Source organism: Rosa chinensis, chromosome 5 (assembly GCF_002994745.2).
Source record: "Rosa chinensis cultivar Old Blush chromosome 5, RchiOBHm-V2, whole genome shotgun sequence".
Taxonomy (NCBI): Eukaryota; Viridiplantae; Streptophyta; class Magnoliopsida; order Rosales; family Rosaceae; genus Rosa; species Rosa chinensis.
This window is the reverse complement of record NC_037092.1, coordinates 68345277-68364148: the sequence shown is the minus strand read 5'-3', so window position 1 is coordinate 68364148 and position 18872 is coordinate 68345277. Positions and strand designations below refer to the sequence as shown.

General features: G+C 40.0%; 1 protein-coding gene across 1 annotated transcript; it reads left to right on the top strand.

Moving 5' to 3' along the window:
- The first annotated feature begins 1191 nt into the window (after positions 1-1191).
- On the top strand, positions 1192-3410 carry LOC112167144 (protein NUCLEAR FUSION DEFECTIVE 4). The gene is made up of 2 exons (XM_024304112.2): positions 1192-2431; positions 2578-3410. Exons 1-2 carry the CDS (start codon positions 1248-1250, stop codon positions 2996-2998), a joined length of 1605 nt encoding a protein of 534 aa, XP_024159880.1. The 5' UTR covers positions 1192-1247; the 3' UTR covers positions 2999-3410.
- The last annotated feature ends 15462 nt before the right edge of the window (positions 3411-18872 follow it).

Below are 18872 nucleotides of genomic sequence, written 5' to 3'. Positions count from 1 at the left end.
GTAATCATTCTTTTGGATAGCTAAACAGCTTCTTAGTTGTTTACCTGAGAATGAGGCTCTAAATTTCAATCTGTAAATTATGTTTGAATAAATAATTTCAGATTGCTCATCCACATCGTCAATAATGTTTTAAATTTAAGTTTGCCATTTTAAAATGTTTATAAAAGTTCCTGCCTTATCCCTGTACTATTTTTAGGCTTAGACTTTCTTTTCTCTAAGAAAAAATTGGACTCATCTTAAGATCGAAGCAAGCAGCAGTGATTTCGCCTGTTAAAGTAACCGTTAGGTGAAAATTGGGCATGTTGAAGGCTAGTTTTGTTTTTTTTCAAAAGTGTGAACAGTTTTTTCAAGGAAAAAGCAAAGGTTAAACCCAAAAGTCAACATAGGACATATGAGGCACTAGTTTAGAAAAGACTACCCCTATAGGTCTTTTCCCCTAAGATTTGTATAAATGAGCACAATACAAACTTGTTAGTGCAAGTGGGCACAATATATGTGATTTCTAGGTAAACAGGAATTAACCCTTCTTCTTTCTCTATTCCTTGCCTTTTCATATTCTTTCTTTTCCTCCATATCTACAACTATATCTAGAGATCTAGCCAACTCACATGGTGTTTTCTTGCAGTTAACGGTTATCGACCGATACTAGTTACCGGTTAAAAAGTGTTTTTTTTTTTTTTTTTTTTTTCCGACTAGGTACCTGTTAAAAAATGTTGTTAAAGTCATGGTGGAGAGAAAATGCAAAGAGAAAGGGAGATAATGATAATTTAAAAACAATGTCAAAAGATAACGGACGACATTATAGTAAGTTTGAAAATATTTATCTAATTCATGTGGCATATCTTGAGCTATTGAAGTTGGTCAAAATTTTATGAAATGAAATAACTTTACGGTTGCTGACTTTAGAGAAACCAGATCCATTTCATTACTTCTCTCTAAGTGTACATGATACATAACTATATAAATATCTTAGCAAGAGAGAAAAATAAAACATCTAGCAATCAATTTTTGTCAACAACTAACTTGGTTACCTGTGATCACTTAAACTCGAATGGATTAATTTATGACATGGTCGTGTGTGGTGTTTGTATCATTCTGCTTTGCCAGCATTAATCTTGCACTCTTTTCACACAACACTCCTCTCCTCTTAACATACAGGTAAACCTTATAAATATACCAAACTTTTCATTGCGTATTGTAGCAAACCAATACAATACAAACAAACCAATCTTGGCTCATATTTTGCCATGTCTTCCTCATCAAAAGCTTTCCAATGGTTAAGCCTAGTGGGCATCATATGGCTTCAATCCATAAATGGAACAAACACAACCTTCCCTGCTTACTCATCCCAACTCAAGAACAGTCTCTCCATGTCCCAAATACAAATCAACAATCTCGTCTTCGCCTCTGACGCAGGGAAACTCTTTGGTTGGTTTTCCGGCATTGCTGCTATTTACCTTCCCCTTTGGCTAGTCCTCATAATCGGATCACTTCTCGGGTTGATTGGCTACGGCGTCCAATTTCTATTCGTAACAAACCAAATCTCATCTCCAGCATATTGGCAAATATTCTTGCTCACCATGGTGGCAGGCAATAGCGTCTGTTGGATCAATACCGTTTGCTATGTTGTTAGTATTCGAAACTTTCCGCTTCTCCAACAGGTTGCTGTGGGACTAACAACAAGTTACCAGGGATTGAGTGCAAAAATCTACACAGATATTGTCAGTGCTGCCTTTTCTTCTTCACCTCATAAGAGAGCACAGGCCTATCTTCTTCTAAACTCTCTCCTGCCTTTACTAGTCTGTGCTGTAGTGGCACCATTGGTGAGAAACATTGATGTGGGAACAGGGGAGCCAAGAAACATGGCAACGGGGTTCAATTTAATGTTTGTGATAACCATTGCCACCGGAATCTATGCCGTCATCACCAGTTTAGGATCAATGATCGGCTTAGACAGAGCGATAGGCACCGGAGTATTCCTACTGATGCCCTTGGTAATCCCAATTGTGGAAAAAATCAGAGAAAAAATATCAAGAAGATGGAACCTAGACAGAGAGAACAGAGTGTACAATGTCAGCATAGATGATCAGAATGGCCTAGAGAGCATAGAGAGTGGTGTAGTGAAAGAGGAAGAAGAAGAGGAGCATAGTACAGTGCAGGTTCACAATGGGGTTGGTGAAGTACAGGTACATCATGGGATTGGTGTTAAAGAGGAGATTGGAGTGACGTTGATGGTGCAAAGGATAGATTTCTGGTTATATTTCCTAGCTTATTTTTTCAGTGCAACAATTGGGCTCGTGTTCTTGAACACCTTGGGACAGATAGCAGAGGCAAGAGGCTCATCTAAGACTTCTTCTCTGGTTTCTTTATCTTCTTCCTTCGGGTTCTTTGGCCGTCTCATGCCTTCACTTCTGGATTATTTCTTCGCAAGGTAACTACTCCCATCCCTAATTTTCAGTAATTTTTTAAATTACAATTAGAAAATTATATTGTCATATTTGAGTGGAATGAAACATGTGCTTGCTATATGAATTTTTGAAGCCAATTACGAATATTTTCTCCTTTCTACTTTTTCAGAAGCAAGTATATGATTTCAAGGCCTGCATTCCTAATGGCAGTAGCGGCACCAATAGCCGGAGTTTTTTTCTTGCTTCTCAACCCAGCTAACGTCTCTCTTATCATCAGTACCGCCATTATAGGAGTGTGCACTGGAGCAATTACTTCTATTTCAGTGTCCATAACCACAGAGCTATTCGGGACCAAAAAATTCTCAATAAATCACAATGTGGTGGTTGCGAATATCTCAATCGGGTCGTTTCTTTTTGGCTACTCATCTGCTCTTCTTTATAGTAAGGAAGGAAATGAAGATGGTAGCTGCTTGGGAATGGCTTGTTACAGAATCACCTTCATTATCTGGGGTAGTCTTTGTACGTTTGGGACTGTCCTTGCTTTAACGCTATATGCAAGAACAAGAAAGTTCTACTCCAAAAGATCATAGACGGCGAGTTAAAAGTTTTTGTTTTTGTTTTTTTATTATTTTTTTTCCAGAAAAGTTTATAGCTGTAGACCTATAGATGAACAGTGCGTTGAGAATTAGTATATAGTAAATTAATGATAAGGGGATGACCATGTGATCAGTATTGACGGAATTTCTTCTATGCACTAGTAGTGCAAGTGACACAATACTTATTAGGTAATCTCAATTCTTGATATTTATAGTCAACTTTTTTTTTTTTAATAACCAAAAAGTCTACTCAATGTTATCCAACTGTCCAGTCTTGATAGTGCATGTGCATGCTGGTTCTTTGAATCCCTTCCCAGTAGATCAATAATCTAACTTCGTGAGGAACAAGGTAGTTGTAGTAAAAAAACAGTATTTACAGTATTGCTTATTACAAATTAATATAGAGGAGTTCTTTTATCACAACGTATTCTCACAAAGTCTTTAATCTATGATACGATATTGTTCATTCGTATAATGAATTTTTTTTGGTTACTTTTTTTAATTATCATATGTTCAATATCTATCTAATTTATGTATTAAGTTAGTAACTTAATATGTTGGTAATGGATGTCAACTTCATCAATACAATTAATTTTGGTTGTTAAACCCAAACTTTATTACTTTGTTTTTGATATTTATTTTAGAGTAAAATATCCAAATGGTACTTGAACTATTCCAAAAGTTATTTTTTGGTACGTAAATTTTTTTTATTCCAAATCGTACCTCAAGTAGAGTTGGCAAAAGGGCTGGCCCGACCCATTTTAACATAGGCTTATTCGTGCTTTTTGCTGTGCTCGAGCCAACTCATTTACTATCATGCTCGGGCTCATACTGGCCTATTTACTTGACCGTTAAGCCTCACCTGACTCATGACTCTAGCCCATATCGTGCTGGGCCATTAAACAAGCTATGCTCGGGCTATCCAAAAATTAGGCACAATTTTAAATTTTAATTTGATTATTTTCATTTTTTTATTTGTAATTGAAAATTGATTTTATTTAACTACTTAGAGAAAAAATGAATCTTCTAAAAAAAAAAAAAGAATAAAACTCAATCACTTTTTCTAGTCTTAGTTTTCTAAGATTAATTTTCTGATGGTTTTTATATTCTACTATAAGAAAGAAAGAAATCTCAAAACTCAAAAAATTTAGTGTGTGTGTGTATATTTTTTTTCTTTTGAATTCTATGATTATATTATTGTGAGATTAATGTTCTTTAAGTAACATATATTTAGTATTTAAGAAATTTTTTTTTTTGAGAAAAATAGACAATTTATTAATCCAAAAAATTACAATAAAATCTTATCGGAAAATGACCATTTATTTTCCGACGACATCACACTTGGTCGGAAAAACAATTAGTGAGAACTTTTGCCGCCAAATTATAATTATTTCCGACCCCATTTTAAACTTTTTCCAAGAGGTTGTTTACCGTCAGAAATAATGGTCATCCAAAAATTGTATTTCTGATGGGAAAATTTTTTTGGTCGAAAATAATGTTACTTCCAACCAAAAAAGGATTTAGTCGGAAAAAGTTGGTTGGAAAAGGACATATATTTTTTTTGTAGTGAGTTCGACTTACAATAGACTAGTTGTTGTATATGAGTTGTTTACTTGATAAAAAAATAATAATAATTACAACAACAGGGATGACACTGTAAATCCCAACCAATGTATTAAAAAGCGCGCCTTGAAGCTTAAAAGGCCCGAGGCGCATGAGAAAATGAGTGTGTTTTGCTGGCGAGGCGCAGAAAGCGCAGATCAAGGCGCGAAAAACGTGTCTGCAGGCGTTCAAAGCTGAAGCCCAAAACTTTTTTTTCTTTTCTTTTCAACACCAAAACGACGTTGTTTTGGTGTTTTGAGAGTTAAAACTCCTTTAGGTCTCGAGCTGGAATCATTTTCGGCTTCCTTCTGCCTCCTCCATCACAACTCCGACTCCTTTACTCCCAAATCCCAATTCCCAAGCAGCCAATTTGATAAAATGATCATGACCCATGTCCTTTCATCTGGTTTATTTGGTTGTTTTTTTTGTTCCTCTGGTTCTTTCTTAGCAGAATTGGTTCGATGTGGTGGGGATGATGTTTGTATTGCTCACTGGAAATCTGATTGTCGGAAACATCAATATCACCATGGGTCCTTCTCCTGTAAGTAGCTTCGCAACTGTTCTGTTCTTTGCTAAACACTTTTTGTTGATATAAGTTCTATTCAGTTCGTATTCTGTCGACTATGTATTTATGTACGAGGAATTGAGGAAGTAGAAGATATTGATGCGGTGGGCTTTTTTATGCAATGTTGTTGTCTGTACTTGATGGAATCAGTTTGAGGCTTTGAGCAAGGATTTTATTACATTTCTTTTTGGGATACTGATGCATGGTGTTATCCTGCTCCCAGGACTTCTTTTATTCGATCATTGAGAATCCCAGATATTGAACTGTATGCGTTAGACTCTTTTAGCTCCCCCATTTTTATTGGAGCATAATGTGGGTAACTTGTTAGACAGTTCTATGACCTTGGGCTATATATGTGTGTTATTTGGGTGATTTATGTATAGGTAACTACATTCTAATCGTATTTCTATAAACTTTGTGGGTTATATATGTGTGCACTCATTTCCAACTTTGTTAAGCTGATACAGAGACCAAAAGGTGAGGCTATTCTAATTCGATTGGTCTGAGGCTATAGCATCTGTAGGTCTGAGGCTATTCAATTCGATGTTGTTCTGTTTATGATGTAGCAATTTCCATCTACTTAGCTGTTCTGTTCATAAAAAACTATGCTATGAAGTTCCAATCTACTTGGTTGTTCTGTTTAAGATATAAGTTGATATAAGTAATTATATAGGCATTTTGAATATCAGTACTGGTGCATGACTTGCTTTTTTTATCACCCTTTCGATTGATGAGTTCTGTAATTCAATGGTTTATGCGTGCTCCTTTGTTTTCTGAAACTTTACTTAGTTGGATTCAACTTTACTTGCATAAATCTCGTTAATACATAAGGCTTAAGCCTTACGCCTCAAGGCGAACGCCTTACTGAGGCTCTCCCGAAAACGCCACGGCTACGCCTTAGCTTTTTAAAACATTGATCCCAACTGCTCTAACTAATTAGAAAAGAGGACTCACTCCCCTAATATGGAACCAGCGATTACAAACACAATGAGCCGTTAGGGGCTCAACTGTAACCTACAGACAAACAACCTACCCTGGGAGTGTCGATACATCCTTACAGCCAATCTCAAGAAGAGACTAACCCCTTCTGACATCATATACCAAAACCGTCACTATACATGTTGAGGCATCTCCCCATTAAATTGACAACAAAAAACATCAAAATTAGAAAAACAGCTAGTCTTTACAGATGACACCATAATAATGGCACAACCACTAGACCCAACCAAACAACCCCAACTCAAAAGAGTAGGGACTTAAGAACCCTAAACAATACTTAAAAACCAAAATTAAACCCTAAAGAAAGAGATAACAACAATGCCACCGCAAACCACCTCGCTTCCCAAAAGAGTTGACATTAGACTGTGAACAGCAATCATTGGAAACTCGGGCCAGGTCCAAATAGACAGCAACAACCCACCTTTGTCCTTGCCATTATGGCCAGACCCACTGAGATCATAACCAACCCCCATTACACTGCCACAAGAGTGACACACTGACTTCGCATAAATCACACAATCAACTGCTCTGAATCACCCCCCCAGACTGCCACCTGTCAAAATCAGAAAACCTGTGTCACTTGGAATTCGCAAGCCCAGCCTCCGAGCAACCTGTCCAAGAACCCAAGAAATCAATCTCTAAGAACTCTGTCGAATAAATCTAACAAACCCGAGAAACCTGATCTCAAGGAACTCTGTTGAAAACCTTGAGCATCCAAATTCGTCTAGATTCCTTCAGAGAAGCTGAGCAAACCGAACCATCAGAATTGCGTCGGAAAACCACTGCTGCTACCAACTACCTGAACCACCGCTGCCATTCGAGGAGAAAAAGAATATCACGATCATCTGTGAACCACCCCTCCCCCCAGACTGCCGCCTGTCAAAATCAGAAAACCCATGTCACTTGGAATCCCCAAGCCCATCCTCTGAGCAACCCGTCGAAAAACCCGAGAAACCAGATCTCGAGGAACTCTGTCAAAAAACCCAAGCAACCTGATCCGCTTGGATTCCTTCGGAGAAGCTGAGCAAACCAAACCATCAGAATTGTGTCGAAGAACTATCGGAATTGCGTTGGAGAACCACCGCTGCTACCAACTGCCATTCGAGAAGAAGAAGAAGATCACGACCATCTATTGCAACCAAACTACACAACTACTAGAGAAACATACCAGCCCGTCCGGCCACACCGTAGCCACACTGACGAGGTTGGAAGCCAACACCTGCGTCAAGGCGTCGCCAGAGAAGCAGAGAAACCTTATACTGATGGTGTCATCGTCAATGGTGAAACATTACACATAAATACATAGAGCTGAAATATTAAAAGTGGGTGACTAAATAGTTAAATGGTTTCTATTTTATTTATTTTTCAGATCAAATAAACAACTCATATACAGCAACTAGTTTATTGTGAATCGAACTCACGACCTCCCACTTGCAAAGAGGAGACTTAGGCCACTAGACCAAATAATATTGGGCAAATGGTTTCTAATTTAACTAAAAATTTTGCAAGAATTATAGACCTATAAGATGAAAGCAATATTCAATTATTTCCTGAGATTATTGCTCATATACGTACGGTTATAATACATGAGGTCTTAATCCTCAAAGTTTATATTTTAAGTGAGGGTATGCAAATTGTTTTAAATAAATTAACCTTATACTCTCTAAAAGAAACTTATAAAGAACGAACTACTTCACGCTCATTGCCTTTAAGAACATAACGATGTGACATTTTTGATCTTCAAGACATACCATATATATAAATTGGTGCTTATATGCTTTGAAGTCTTTCACAATTCTTGGACTAATAATTAGACCCAATTTTAATATTGTAACACAAACGAAACATAAAAATATTCCTTTCACGATTTTCCCCCAACTAGACGCTCATCAGCTCATGCATGCCGATGATAGGCAAACTTATCAATTGCTGCCCGTATTGCATAGACATACATACACATGGGTTTAGGGTCTAACAAGCTCAGTGGAGGGAAATGTATTTTGGGTCCTACCAGAAATGCACACACCATATCCAACTGTCCAAGGAAGAAAGATGCACGGAACTCTCTCTACCAAACTTTGCGTTCAAATTGGCTGATGCTTACTTACTCAACCCTGAAACAGACAAATAAGAAAAGTTACACGAAATTACCTTAATCCAAAAAAATTGGAAGGTCGATTTAACTTATGACTATATATTTTTAATATAACTTTTAATTGAATTAAATTTATTATATTACAAGGTTATCACATTTGTTTTAGATTATTTATATGTAATTAATGTAAATTACAATATTTACAATAAATTTATTCACAAACTTGTAATAAGGTGGTAAATAAAGTTACAAAAAAAATATATAAAAAAAATACTCACGGTATCACAACAACAATAAATTTAATGTCACATTTTATAATGCGTATGCTATACATATATTTATAGATTGTGTTACTTCTTTCGAGTGTTAGTCAATTGTGATGATCTTGAAAATCCTTTTCCTTTTTCTTTTTCAGCTGCTAAAATTTTGGCAAGACAAATGTTTTGATAGTTGTGGCAATGTCTCTTCGTGAAGGCTTATTAGCAGTTCCCCACTATCGTGATCAAATGTATAAGAGGACAGTGATTTAAAACTGCTAATTGATAGCATCACCAATGCTTTTTTTCTTCTTCTTCTTCTTCCTTTGGCAAATGAGCAATCTATTGACCAAACCAGAGAACACAAGGGCCACAACTCAAGTTTTATTTTATTTTTTATTTTATATGAAACTATAGCATATTAAGTTCCTTGTTTAAGATGTGACATCGGCTGTAGTTTTGTCATATTTTTAGATAGGCCAAGGTGATGCAATTGCTGTTTTTAGATATTCTATAAACAATACATTTATTTGGTCTCTTTTTCTTTCCTTTTCTGCGTGCCTAATTTTTAATGTGATCGGCTGAGTATAGACCCTATTGAAAATTAAATTTTATTTCCCATTAGGAATCCAAAAAAAAAATAAAAGAGAGAACAATACCGTTTAGCTTCATGTATATATCTCAGTAGTGATGAATATATAACATTGGCATCATAACCACCACAAGTAGTCAAATTGGTAAGAACTTCTAGGTGTGGAACCCCCACACTCGGTTTTGAATCCCGCTTATGCTGATTGGAGTTTAAATCCTAATTTATTCTTGGTGGCTAGGTTGGAGGAAGCGTTTTGACAAGACCCTCTGCGCATGGATTAGTCTTTATTCCTAGGTAGTCTTTGAGAATATCATGTGATCTTAAAAAAACAAAAAACATTGGCATCATTGAAGTTCGACCGACAGATGGACCATGCATTAATCTCAACCTTGAATCACGACTCACGATCGAGGATACGTGTGCGGCTTACATGTTCTTGGCTGCAATTTGACCCATCTTCCTGGGCATCGACAAAGCAATTCAATACTATATATCTGTTCCTATAGATTTGGTTGAAGTGTTGAACACAAATGCGTGCACATACAATTAACAACAGTATTCATATTGTCAAGTTACATATCCAGTGGGATCCATATCAGATGTAAACGTATTGACAACATCAGCATTCGATCATATATTGCTTTCGTTCTGGGAGTTTCTGAGGTTCGAAAGTTTTCCTTTCTTCACTCTCATGTAGTATGCTTACGTTTGGCTGACCTGTGATGACATATTTTATGTACTGTTGTGTGATATAATAGTATTTAGGGTTTTAGGTCATTTCTTAGTTATTTTCAGACCATGTATAGTATCATAGGAGACCTAAACTTTGACCTTTCATCTGACCTGAAGCGACGGCGGAGAGGTGAAGTCAAGAATTTCTAACAATGTAAACTGTGAAGTGATTTAAGAGCTCCACACACGGTAGTGTGGGGGGTGTGTGGGTCGGTCAGTGCCTAAGGGATCGATATATGGTAACATGTAAAGGGTAGTGGACGCAAGAAAGGATGGAAGAAAAAGGTTAATTCACTTTTGCCGGGAATGTTGACTAAGCTTAGTTTTCGATAAGCTGATATCAAACTTGTTTGATTGGTTTAAGGGAGGTCCGATTGCGCAACCTTAGTTGAAGATATTCAAGACGGTATGAGAGTAATATTTAGGGATAATGACAATTTACATAATTTTAGCTTAAAAATTATCCACATACTCCACTAAAAGTTTTTTACTCTCATATACCAAATCTAACATCTATTGACAGTATTGCCTTCATTTTTATTAATAAATTACACTTATATATATATATATATATATATATAATCCTATCCAGAGCGAGACCTCGCTCTGAAATTAAAGTGTGAGGTTAGAGTTTATGGTCACTTTTCGGTCATATATCCACATTTCGACCGTTTAGTGTTTAGGTACTAATGTATAGATCATCTCTGCAAAATTTCAGCTAAATTGATAGTCGTTAAGGCATTGATAACTACCTTAAAGCTAGTACGGTTCATTCAGCTATTAGTTTAAGCGGGTTAAATACCTTAAAGATCATCAATTTGGCTGAAATTTTGCAGAGATGATCTATATATTAGTACCTAAAAATTGAACGATCAAGATGTGGATATGCGACCGAAAAGTGACCCTAAACTCAAACCTCGCACTTTAATTTCAGAGCGAAGCCTCGCTCTGGATAGGATCTGTATATATATATATATATATATATATATATATATCTCCCCTCCCCTCTTCGATCTATTCTCTCTCTCCTCCCCCTCACTGATTTCTTCTTTCACCGGAGACTTTCCATGCCTCCTTCCTTCCTTCTACCCAAGCCCACTTCCTTCTTCCTTCACTCCACTCTCACATACTCTGCTTTCCCAAGTTGTGGCCGGTCATCAGAATCCGGCGGTCGGTCAACGGAATCCGGCTGCCGGTCACGGGAATCCCGCGACAGCCTACCAGAGTCCGGCAAAGTCTCTCTCTAAGTGATAAAAGAAGAGAGGGCAAAATTGTCCTAAAAAAAATAAAAAATAAAAACTTAATTGGGTATTATGGCAATATATATATTATTGTGTAAATAGGCAATTTCTTAGAGTGTTTGGGTAAGTAGGGTTAATTAACCCCAAAATTGTGTAAATGGTCATTATCCCTAAATGAAAAATAAGTTGGTTACAACAGCCTCCAGAACTTAACCGAGGAAGACTACTTCATGTTCAGAGAAAGGCGTGCACCAAAGAAGTGAGAATTCAAAGTGAGTATGAGGCCAGTTGGATGATTTAAGCAAGGATGTGCTTATTTGTGCATCCATTGTGCATAAGAGACTGAAGCCTGTGATACGTAAAATTCAGATTACAATCTGGGTAGCAAACATGGAAAACAAGAAACACAGTAGAAGCAACTAATGCAAGGCATACTAGTTGTCCACCGCCAACAACAAATCCACCAGTTCTATTTCTAATCAGGATAGCACCTAAAATTTTTGCAAACTACCATTCCGGGATATCCACAAAGAATTTTACAATCCTGAAAATGCAGAGAGAGACAAGCAAGCTGTCATTGTGCCATAGAAAGATGAAATGAATCATGAAAAAACTTTGTGTGCATGAATATAGCTACACCAGCAAATTCTTTAGTCTTGAAGCTCATTTCCTCTAGTGAAAACAGATCCCCGTGCAACACTAGGCAAATTTTTAGAAAATGATCTTCAGCAGTCATTTCCATCAAAAGTTTTCAGCATTATCATATGGCAAAAGCAGTCGTGCAGAGTTGTAAACTAATCATAAGCAAGCGAATTCATATAATAAAAAATAACTAAAAATAAACACACTATTAGGAAAGTAAAAAAGGAACAAAGGAAGAATGTATCAGTTATAAGTCATCAATGAAAACCAAGCATAACAAAGTGAAAATTCATTCCAATAAGAATTGGGAAAGAAGACGTTATGCATGATCCCATTAGGTACTTTTTTTAAGCTTCTAGAAAAAGACATGAAAATGTAATAGGAGCAACCAGTTAGAGTCTCTTGTCTATAAATCAACCAATGAATACCTCCATTCAGCAGTCTCCCCTGTCTACTATGGTCTAAACTTTGATAGGGATATCCCTTCTCAATCACTGGCCAAGAACCGGTTTTCAATGAATAGACGCTAAACCCAAGTTCAAGTTCGATCAAATGTAGAGTTAACCCTACAAATCCCATAAACCATCTTGTAATCTTGGGTGGACGGATCAAAGCCAAATCCATATAGCTTCCCATAAGTTCTGCTACATGAACCAAGTATTTGAAACTCAGGTACTGCCTTGGATTCCCTGGTTACCGGGTTAAACAAGGAAAACCTCCCATTTGACTGGAACAACAAGAAGGATTGGAGTAAACAACAAAGCAACCCAAAACATCTCCGACTTTATCGACTTCAGAGACTAACAATTCATGATTCTCACCACCACCACCACCAACACTATCAATATCATGAAGATTGAGAAACTCATCTAAGTTCAAAGAGTAAAACTCGCCGGAATAACAGTCGCTAACGAATGGGGTGAGTCCAAGCTTAGTTTATATGATTTAGTCGTACCCTTTTCATTTTCATTGCTTTCTTTTGCTTCAATACGTAGCCTAATCTAACGAATGGGGTCTTGACTCTTCCTAAACTCTAGCTGCCTCGGTTTTGGGCCCTATCAAAGGAAAAAAAACTCCAATCTCCAACGGAATTGCTCTCTCCATCTCTCGCTGAGTCGTTGCAGCCATCCAAGGTTGGCTTGGCTCAGCCAATATCCAACCCGCTTCGACTCAAATGGGTTGGGTGCCCAAATCATTTTCGTGGCCCAACTCAAATGGGCTTTGAATACCTAGAAATGATGTGAATGCGTTTTAGAATTGGGCCTGTTTGTGGACCAACCCAATGCATGCCCAAATCTTATGTCTGCCCTTTTTTGCACTTTTTTCAGGACTAGTATATCTTGAATGGAAAATTTAGATGAGGAATTTTAATTAAAGTCTAATTTCATAGCTTAATAGTGGATGCAGCGCGGCCAGTTTTTCTTTGTTAATTGCGATTCATTGACTATTTATTATGTCCAATTTGCCTCTGAAGTTAAGAAGGGAAACAAATTTAAATTACCTTCTTTTTTTTATCAAACTCAATAACTCAAATACAATAACTAGCATAGACTTGGTCGATCAAAGGCAGGTCAGGAGGATTGATGGTGGCGAGTTAGTGTTGACAAAGTTGTGTGTCAAGGATTCACTGCACCTGCGCATATTGTCTTTGCCTTTAATTGTAGTGCAAGTTAAGTTTGTAGTCGAGTTGGAGCCTTTTTGGCTCCGTCAGTCAGTCATTTTGGAGTTCCAGTGTGAAGGCTAGCGGCCATTTATGTGTTTGAGATGATGCCAAAACCCATTGTATCCAGTTCATTATTAAACAAAAATAAAAAATACAACAACTAGCTTATTATGAGTCGAACTCACGACATCCCACTTATAGAGGGGAGACTTATGCCACTAGACCAAATGGTACTGGCCACTCACAAATTACCTGATATTGTGAGTTTCTCATTATTATTATTTTTATTTTCAAAAAAAAAAAATTTGAATTCGCGCAATATTAATTATACCTAATCATTCCAAAAATGGTGAATCAATAGAAATGAACAATTCTAATCAATACAAAACTTAAAACATCAAGTTAACCTAACCACAAGGTATATTTAAAGAACTTAAAATCAATTTTAACAAAAAAAATATCCAAGCACGAATGAAAATATGGCATGTCTAGTATAAACCTAACCAAAAGATAGAAAGCGAAAAATATTAAATCAACCTAACTATAAGGTATATATAATTACAGAACACGAAATGAACATAAGAAAATAATATACAAACTAGAATGTTTAACCTCATATAGAGGTATTATTATTTTCACCTCATAAAGGAGTAAGTTTTTTGTTCATATATTGTTAGCCAAATAGCCACCCTTAAGTATAAGGGCCAAGTTATAGTATAGGGATTATGAGTAGGGAATATCGTACCCAAGAGAATGAAAAATCCCACTCTAGCTAAGGAAACCTAGAGGATGCTAGATGAATATGAAATGTACAAGTCATAAATAATGGCTCATAATTGAACCAAAGTTCATGGTGAATATATACAAGATGGTGTAGTGGTTTGATTTTTGGCATTGGAAATGGTTTAGAATCAAATCAACATAAAATGAAACTTGAAATGTAAACTAGACTATGTTAAACAAGATGTGATAAAATGGATGGAAGTTAGAGCTTTAGGTTGTGTTAATGCTTAGATCCGTGGGGATCTAATTAATGATAAGTAAAGAGAGAGAGAGGGAGAGAGATTGACACAAGATGTATAGTGGTTCGTTTCCCGCCTTAGCGGGAAACTACGTCCACTTGAATGTGCACTAGTGTGTCGAGCCTTGCGGCCTAACAAGATTACAAGAGATGTAATGGGATCCTGTTTAAGTGGAAGGAGGCATTCCTTTTATAAGTGAAGGAAGTCATCTCCTTTACATGGTTTTCGATGTGGGACAAGCAAAGATAGCTATTCTAGTGTAGAAAGCATATTTGTGAGGGCAACTTGGCAAGGCCGGAAAGGTGGCTTCCCGGCGACGGATTTGCGACTTCCGGATACTGTGGCGTAGCTTGAACATAGGGCTACAAGATGCAAGTAGTGGTTAGGCCTCACCATGGCTTGTGGGTGTCCCAAAGAGGGTGTTACTTATGCTTGGTGAGATAGTAAACTAGTCATGCTAGTAGAGGTATCTACAAGTCCCCGAAGTCCCCAAGTAAGAGGAGCTTCTTGGTTGGGGAGTTATAATCATGAAGTCATCAAGCATAAGTAACTGGGCGGCACGGAGCCCCTACAAGTCCCCGAACTCCCCAAGTAAGAGGAGCTTCTTGGTTGGGGAGTTATAATCATGAAGTCATCAAGCATAAGTAACTGGGCGGCACGGAGCCCCTACAAGTCCCTGAACTCTGTAAGCAAGAAGGGACTCGTAAACCTGCACAACAAAGACAAAAAATAGGCATATGTAGAATGCTCGTTGCATTGGGCAACAAATGTGAGTTGCACCGATATGCGTTGGCATATATGAGTGTAACAGTGCGCATATGGTCGTGTGAGCAAATGAATTGCATATGATAAATGCATGATGCGCACAAGGAGATGAACGAGGTCGAGTTTGACAGGGTTATGCTCGCGGAGGTATGCATTTGTAACTCATGAACGATGACCGCGCGTACGGTTGTGTTTGTTTGGTTGTCGCTCGTATAAATGGAACGCGAAAAGAATTTGATTTGTCGCAGTCGGTAAACGACAAATGATAGAAAAATTCAATGTTCCATTAACATGTAGTGTGTCGAGTAGACATGAGTGTAAAGCTCGAGGATTGCCGGGAAGGCATGAGCGGCAAGCTTGGGGGTGCCGGGAAGGTATGAGAGGGAGCTCGTGAGCCAAAGCTCGAGGGTTGCCGGGAATGCATGAGCGGTAAGCTCGGGGGTGCCGGGAAGGCATGAGCGGAAGCTCGGGGGTTGCCGGGAAGGCATGAGGGGAAGCTCGGGGGCGCCGGGAAGGCATGAGCTCAAGCTCGTGGGTTGCCTGGAAGGCATGAGCGGGAAGCTCGGGGGTGCCGGGAAGGCATGAGCGTGAAGCTCGTGGGTTGCCGGGAAGGCATGAGCGGGAAGCTCGGGGTTTCCAGGAAGGCATGAGCGGAAAGCTCGGGGTTGCCAGGAAGGCATGAGCGGAAAGCTCGGGGGTGCCGGGAAGGCATGAGCGGAAGCTCGTGGGTTGCCGGGAAGGCATGAGCGGAAGCTCGTGGGTTGCCGGGAAGGCATGAGCGGAAGCTCGTGGGTTGCCGGGAAGGCATGAGCGGAAGCTTGTGGGTTGCCGGGAAGGCATGAGCGGGAAGCTCGGGGGTGCCGGGAAGGCATGAGCGGGAAGCTCGGGGGTGCCGGGAAGGCATGAGCGGGAAGCTCGTGGGTTTCCGGGAAGGCATGAGCGGAAAGCTCGGGGGTCCCGGGAAGGCATGAGCTGTAAGCTCGAGGGTGCCAGGAAGGCGTGAGCGGGAAGCTCGTGAGCTGAAGTTCAAGGGTGCCGCGAAGGCGTGAGCGGTAAGCTCGCGAGCGGAAGCTCAAGGGTGCCGCGAAGGCGCGAGTGGTAAGCTCGTGAGTGGAAGCTCAAGGGTGCCGCGAAGGCGTGAGTGGTAAGCTCGTGAGCGAAAGCTCAAGGGTGCCGCGAAGGCGTGAGCGGAAGCTCAAGGGTGCCGCAAAGGCGTGAGCGGAAGCTCGGCGGTGCCGGCAATGCACGAGGATGAAAGTCAGCGGTGCCGTTGAGGTAGGAGCGCGAGAGCTCGAGGATGCCGCTGAGCTGAGAGCATGACGTCTCGGCGGTACCGCTGCGGCGAGAGCGTGAGAGCTCGAGGATGCTGCGAAGGCTTTAACGGGTAGCTCGAAGGTGATGCCCTGAGGCATGAGCATGGTCGTTGCTAATTATGCTGGGCTGTATGTACAAGTCTCCGAAGTCCCCAGTCAAGGAGGGTGTGCTCGTGGGTTGATACCAAAGCGTAGCCTTGTGCCGTATATCAAGCATAATTAGTGCGAGTGCGTCGTCTATCTAGAATTGGTTGGAGCGAACGCTTTTGCCCTTTCGGGTGGGCCCCTTCTAGGCCCGCCAGGGAGTCCCCCACTCCCCAGCCACGATTGACCTCCGGATGGTCGGTAAATTATTTGTTGAGGGGGAGCTGCACGGAGCAGAGGGTGTTGGGTAGCGAGCCCAATCTTTGGTACCCAAGCGTCGGGGTTAACTGCTGGATCAATGGCTGCCGTGGGCTGTGTTAACTAGTCCCTTTACTATTTCTCAAAGGAGAAACTTGACTGCAATGCCGCGTAGCGGTCATTGTCATTATGAGTCGTTGCCCTACCGCCTGGCGGTGACCACAGACTCGTAAAGTTTGTACTTGTATGAAACATGACAAACAAAATAGAGCAAATAACATTTTGTTTGAGTGACCCATACCTATTTAATTTTGCAATTAAATAGAAGCATGGCATATGCAGCATGTACTTGTAATGTGGATGCTAATAACATGTTGTAGGCATGCTTAAGGGTTATAGAGACATGTATAGCCATGGCATCGGCGGTAGCTCAAATTGTAAGAGCGTAAAGATAAGAGGAAGGCACTTATCTTGTGCCAATTTGGAGTTCATTGCTTGTGGCGGATAAAGTACTCCGATAATGTACGTCAACTCGTAGTTGCGGTTGAATGCTCAATAGAAATAGTTGAATTTCCTTGAAACAAAATAGATGATTAATATGTAGATTTGAAAAAATCAACACTAATAATTTGCATATGTACTTTGATAAAATTGTAAGCAAAGTGTACAAGTAAATGTAGTAGTTGATGACAAATAAGTTGCATATATATATATATATATATATATATATCTATTTTGAATGTCGAATTTTCAGGGAGCATGCAAACTCTATATAATTTTTAATTGGACATGAAGGTAGCCAAACTAATATTTCTATTGAAGATGCCATGTGCCAAGATGTATAGCCGGATCCGGGGGCGTATAGTTGAAGTCAACCATGCATATAATCTTGGAGATAAGGAATTTAGTCAAAGCACCAACATGCCATCATATTACATGGACACATGTAGCATAATTATGAATATCCAATTAACAAGCTTTGCATGTGGCCGACACAAGCATAAGGTGAAAACATGGCAATCTGCATGCATGACCATGCTTATTTGATCACAACGGAAACACGCACACATCTCTATAGTTGCATGCTATCGTGGGCTTGTAACTGCCGTGTAATTATAGGCATGTAAGGACAAGCTATAGGATATAATGCAGCGTGTGTATATTATAGTCAACCAGAGAATGATTTAAAGAAAAAACTCATCTGGGTGGCTGGAGCGTTGCCATAGAGTTTAATCAGCTGAGAGCTAATGGGTTGACAGAAGTCAAGCGTTCAACTCTAATGAGTTGATGGAGGTTGAGTCAAGTTTCGAGTTTTACTTGTCAAGCATCATCGTGGCTGGCTGCTGGGACCTTTGTCCACATCTGTTTGCACTTTAGCATGGGTAGCAGAAGTTCGCACAGTGGAGTGGAGCTTGGCCAGCGGAGATGAGAAGTTCGGCGGAGCGGAGCATCATACCGGTGGACTGGCGGAGCGGAGTATTTGGCCAGCGGAGGTGGTTGGCGGAGAAAGTTGTTGATGCTGAAGTTTGCCGCCGAAGTTTTGCCTCTGGGATTTGCTAGCGGGAGATGGCCGGCGATGATTCTCAACAGTAAATCTTGGTGGAAACTGCCTAGCGGTGGAGCCCGTTGTTGAATTTCCACGGGAAAGTCCATGCGAGAATCTCAGCGATGGATACCAGAGCATGGCCAGCGGTGAAGCTCGGCGGAGCTTTGGCCAGCGATGAAGCTCGGCTGAGCTTTGGCCAGCGGTGAAGTGCGGTGGAGCGGAGCTCTTGGCCTGCGGAACCCTTGTCCAGCGGAGCGGATTTTTGGCCGCGGAGTGGGGATGCTTGGCAAGTGATGTTTGGAGCTCGTGGTGGAGCTAGCGGTGCCGCTGAAGGATGGTCAGTGGGGCGCTGATGGATGGTCGGCGGTGTGGTGCCGCTGAAGGATGGTCAGCGGTGCGGTGCCGTTAATGGATGGTCAGCGGAGGTTTATCCGCGGCAGGTGGCGGACTCAGAACTCAGCGGATCAATGCTCAGCGATTGTTCCTAGCGGA

Bases quoted from the DNA above. Each gene is read 5' to 3' on its own strand.
- LOC112167144 (XM_024304112.2), top strand. From the start codon at position 1,248: ATGTCTTCCTCATCAAAAGCTTTCCAATGGTTAAGCCTAGTGGGCATC. The intron at 2,432-2,577 runs GTAACTACTCCC...CTACTTTTTCAG, and splicing joins CTGGATTATTTCTTCGCAAG to AAGCAAGTATATGATTTCAA.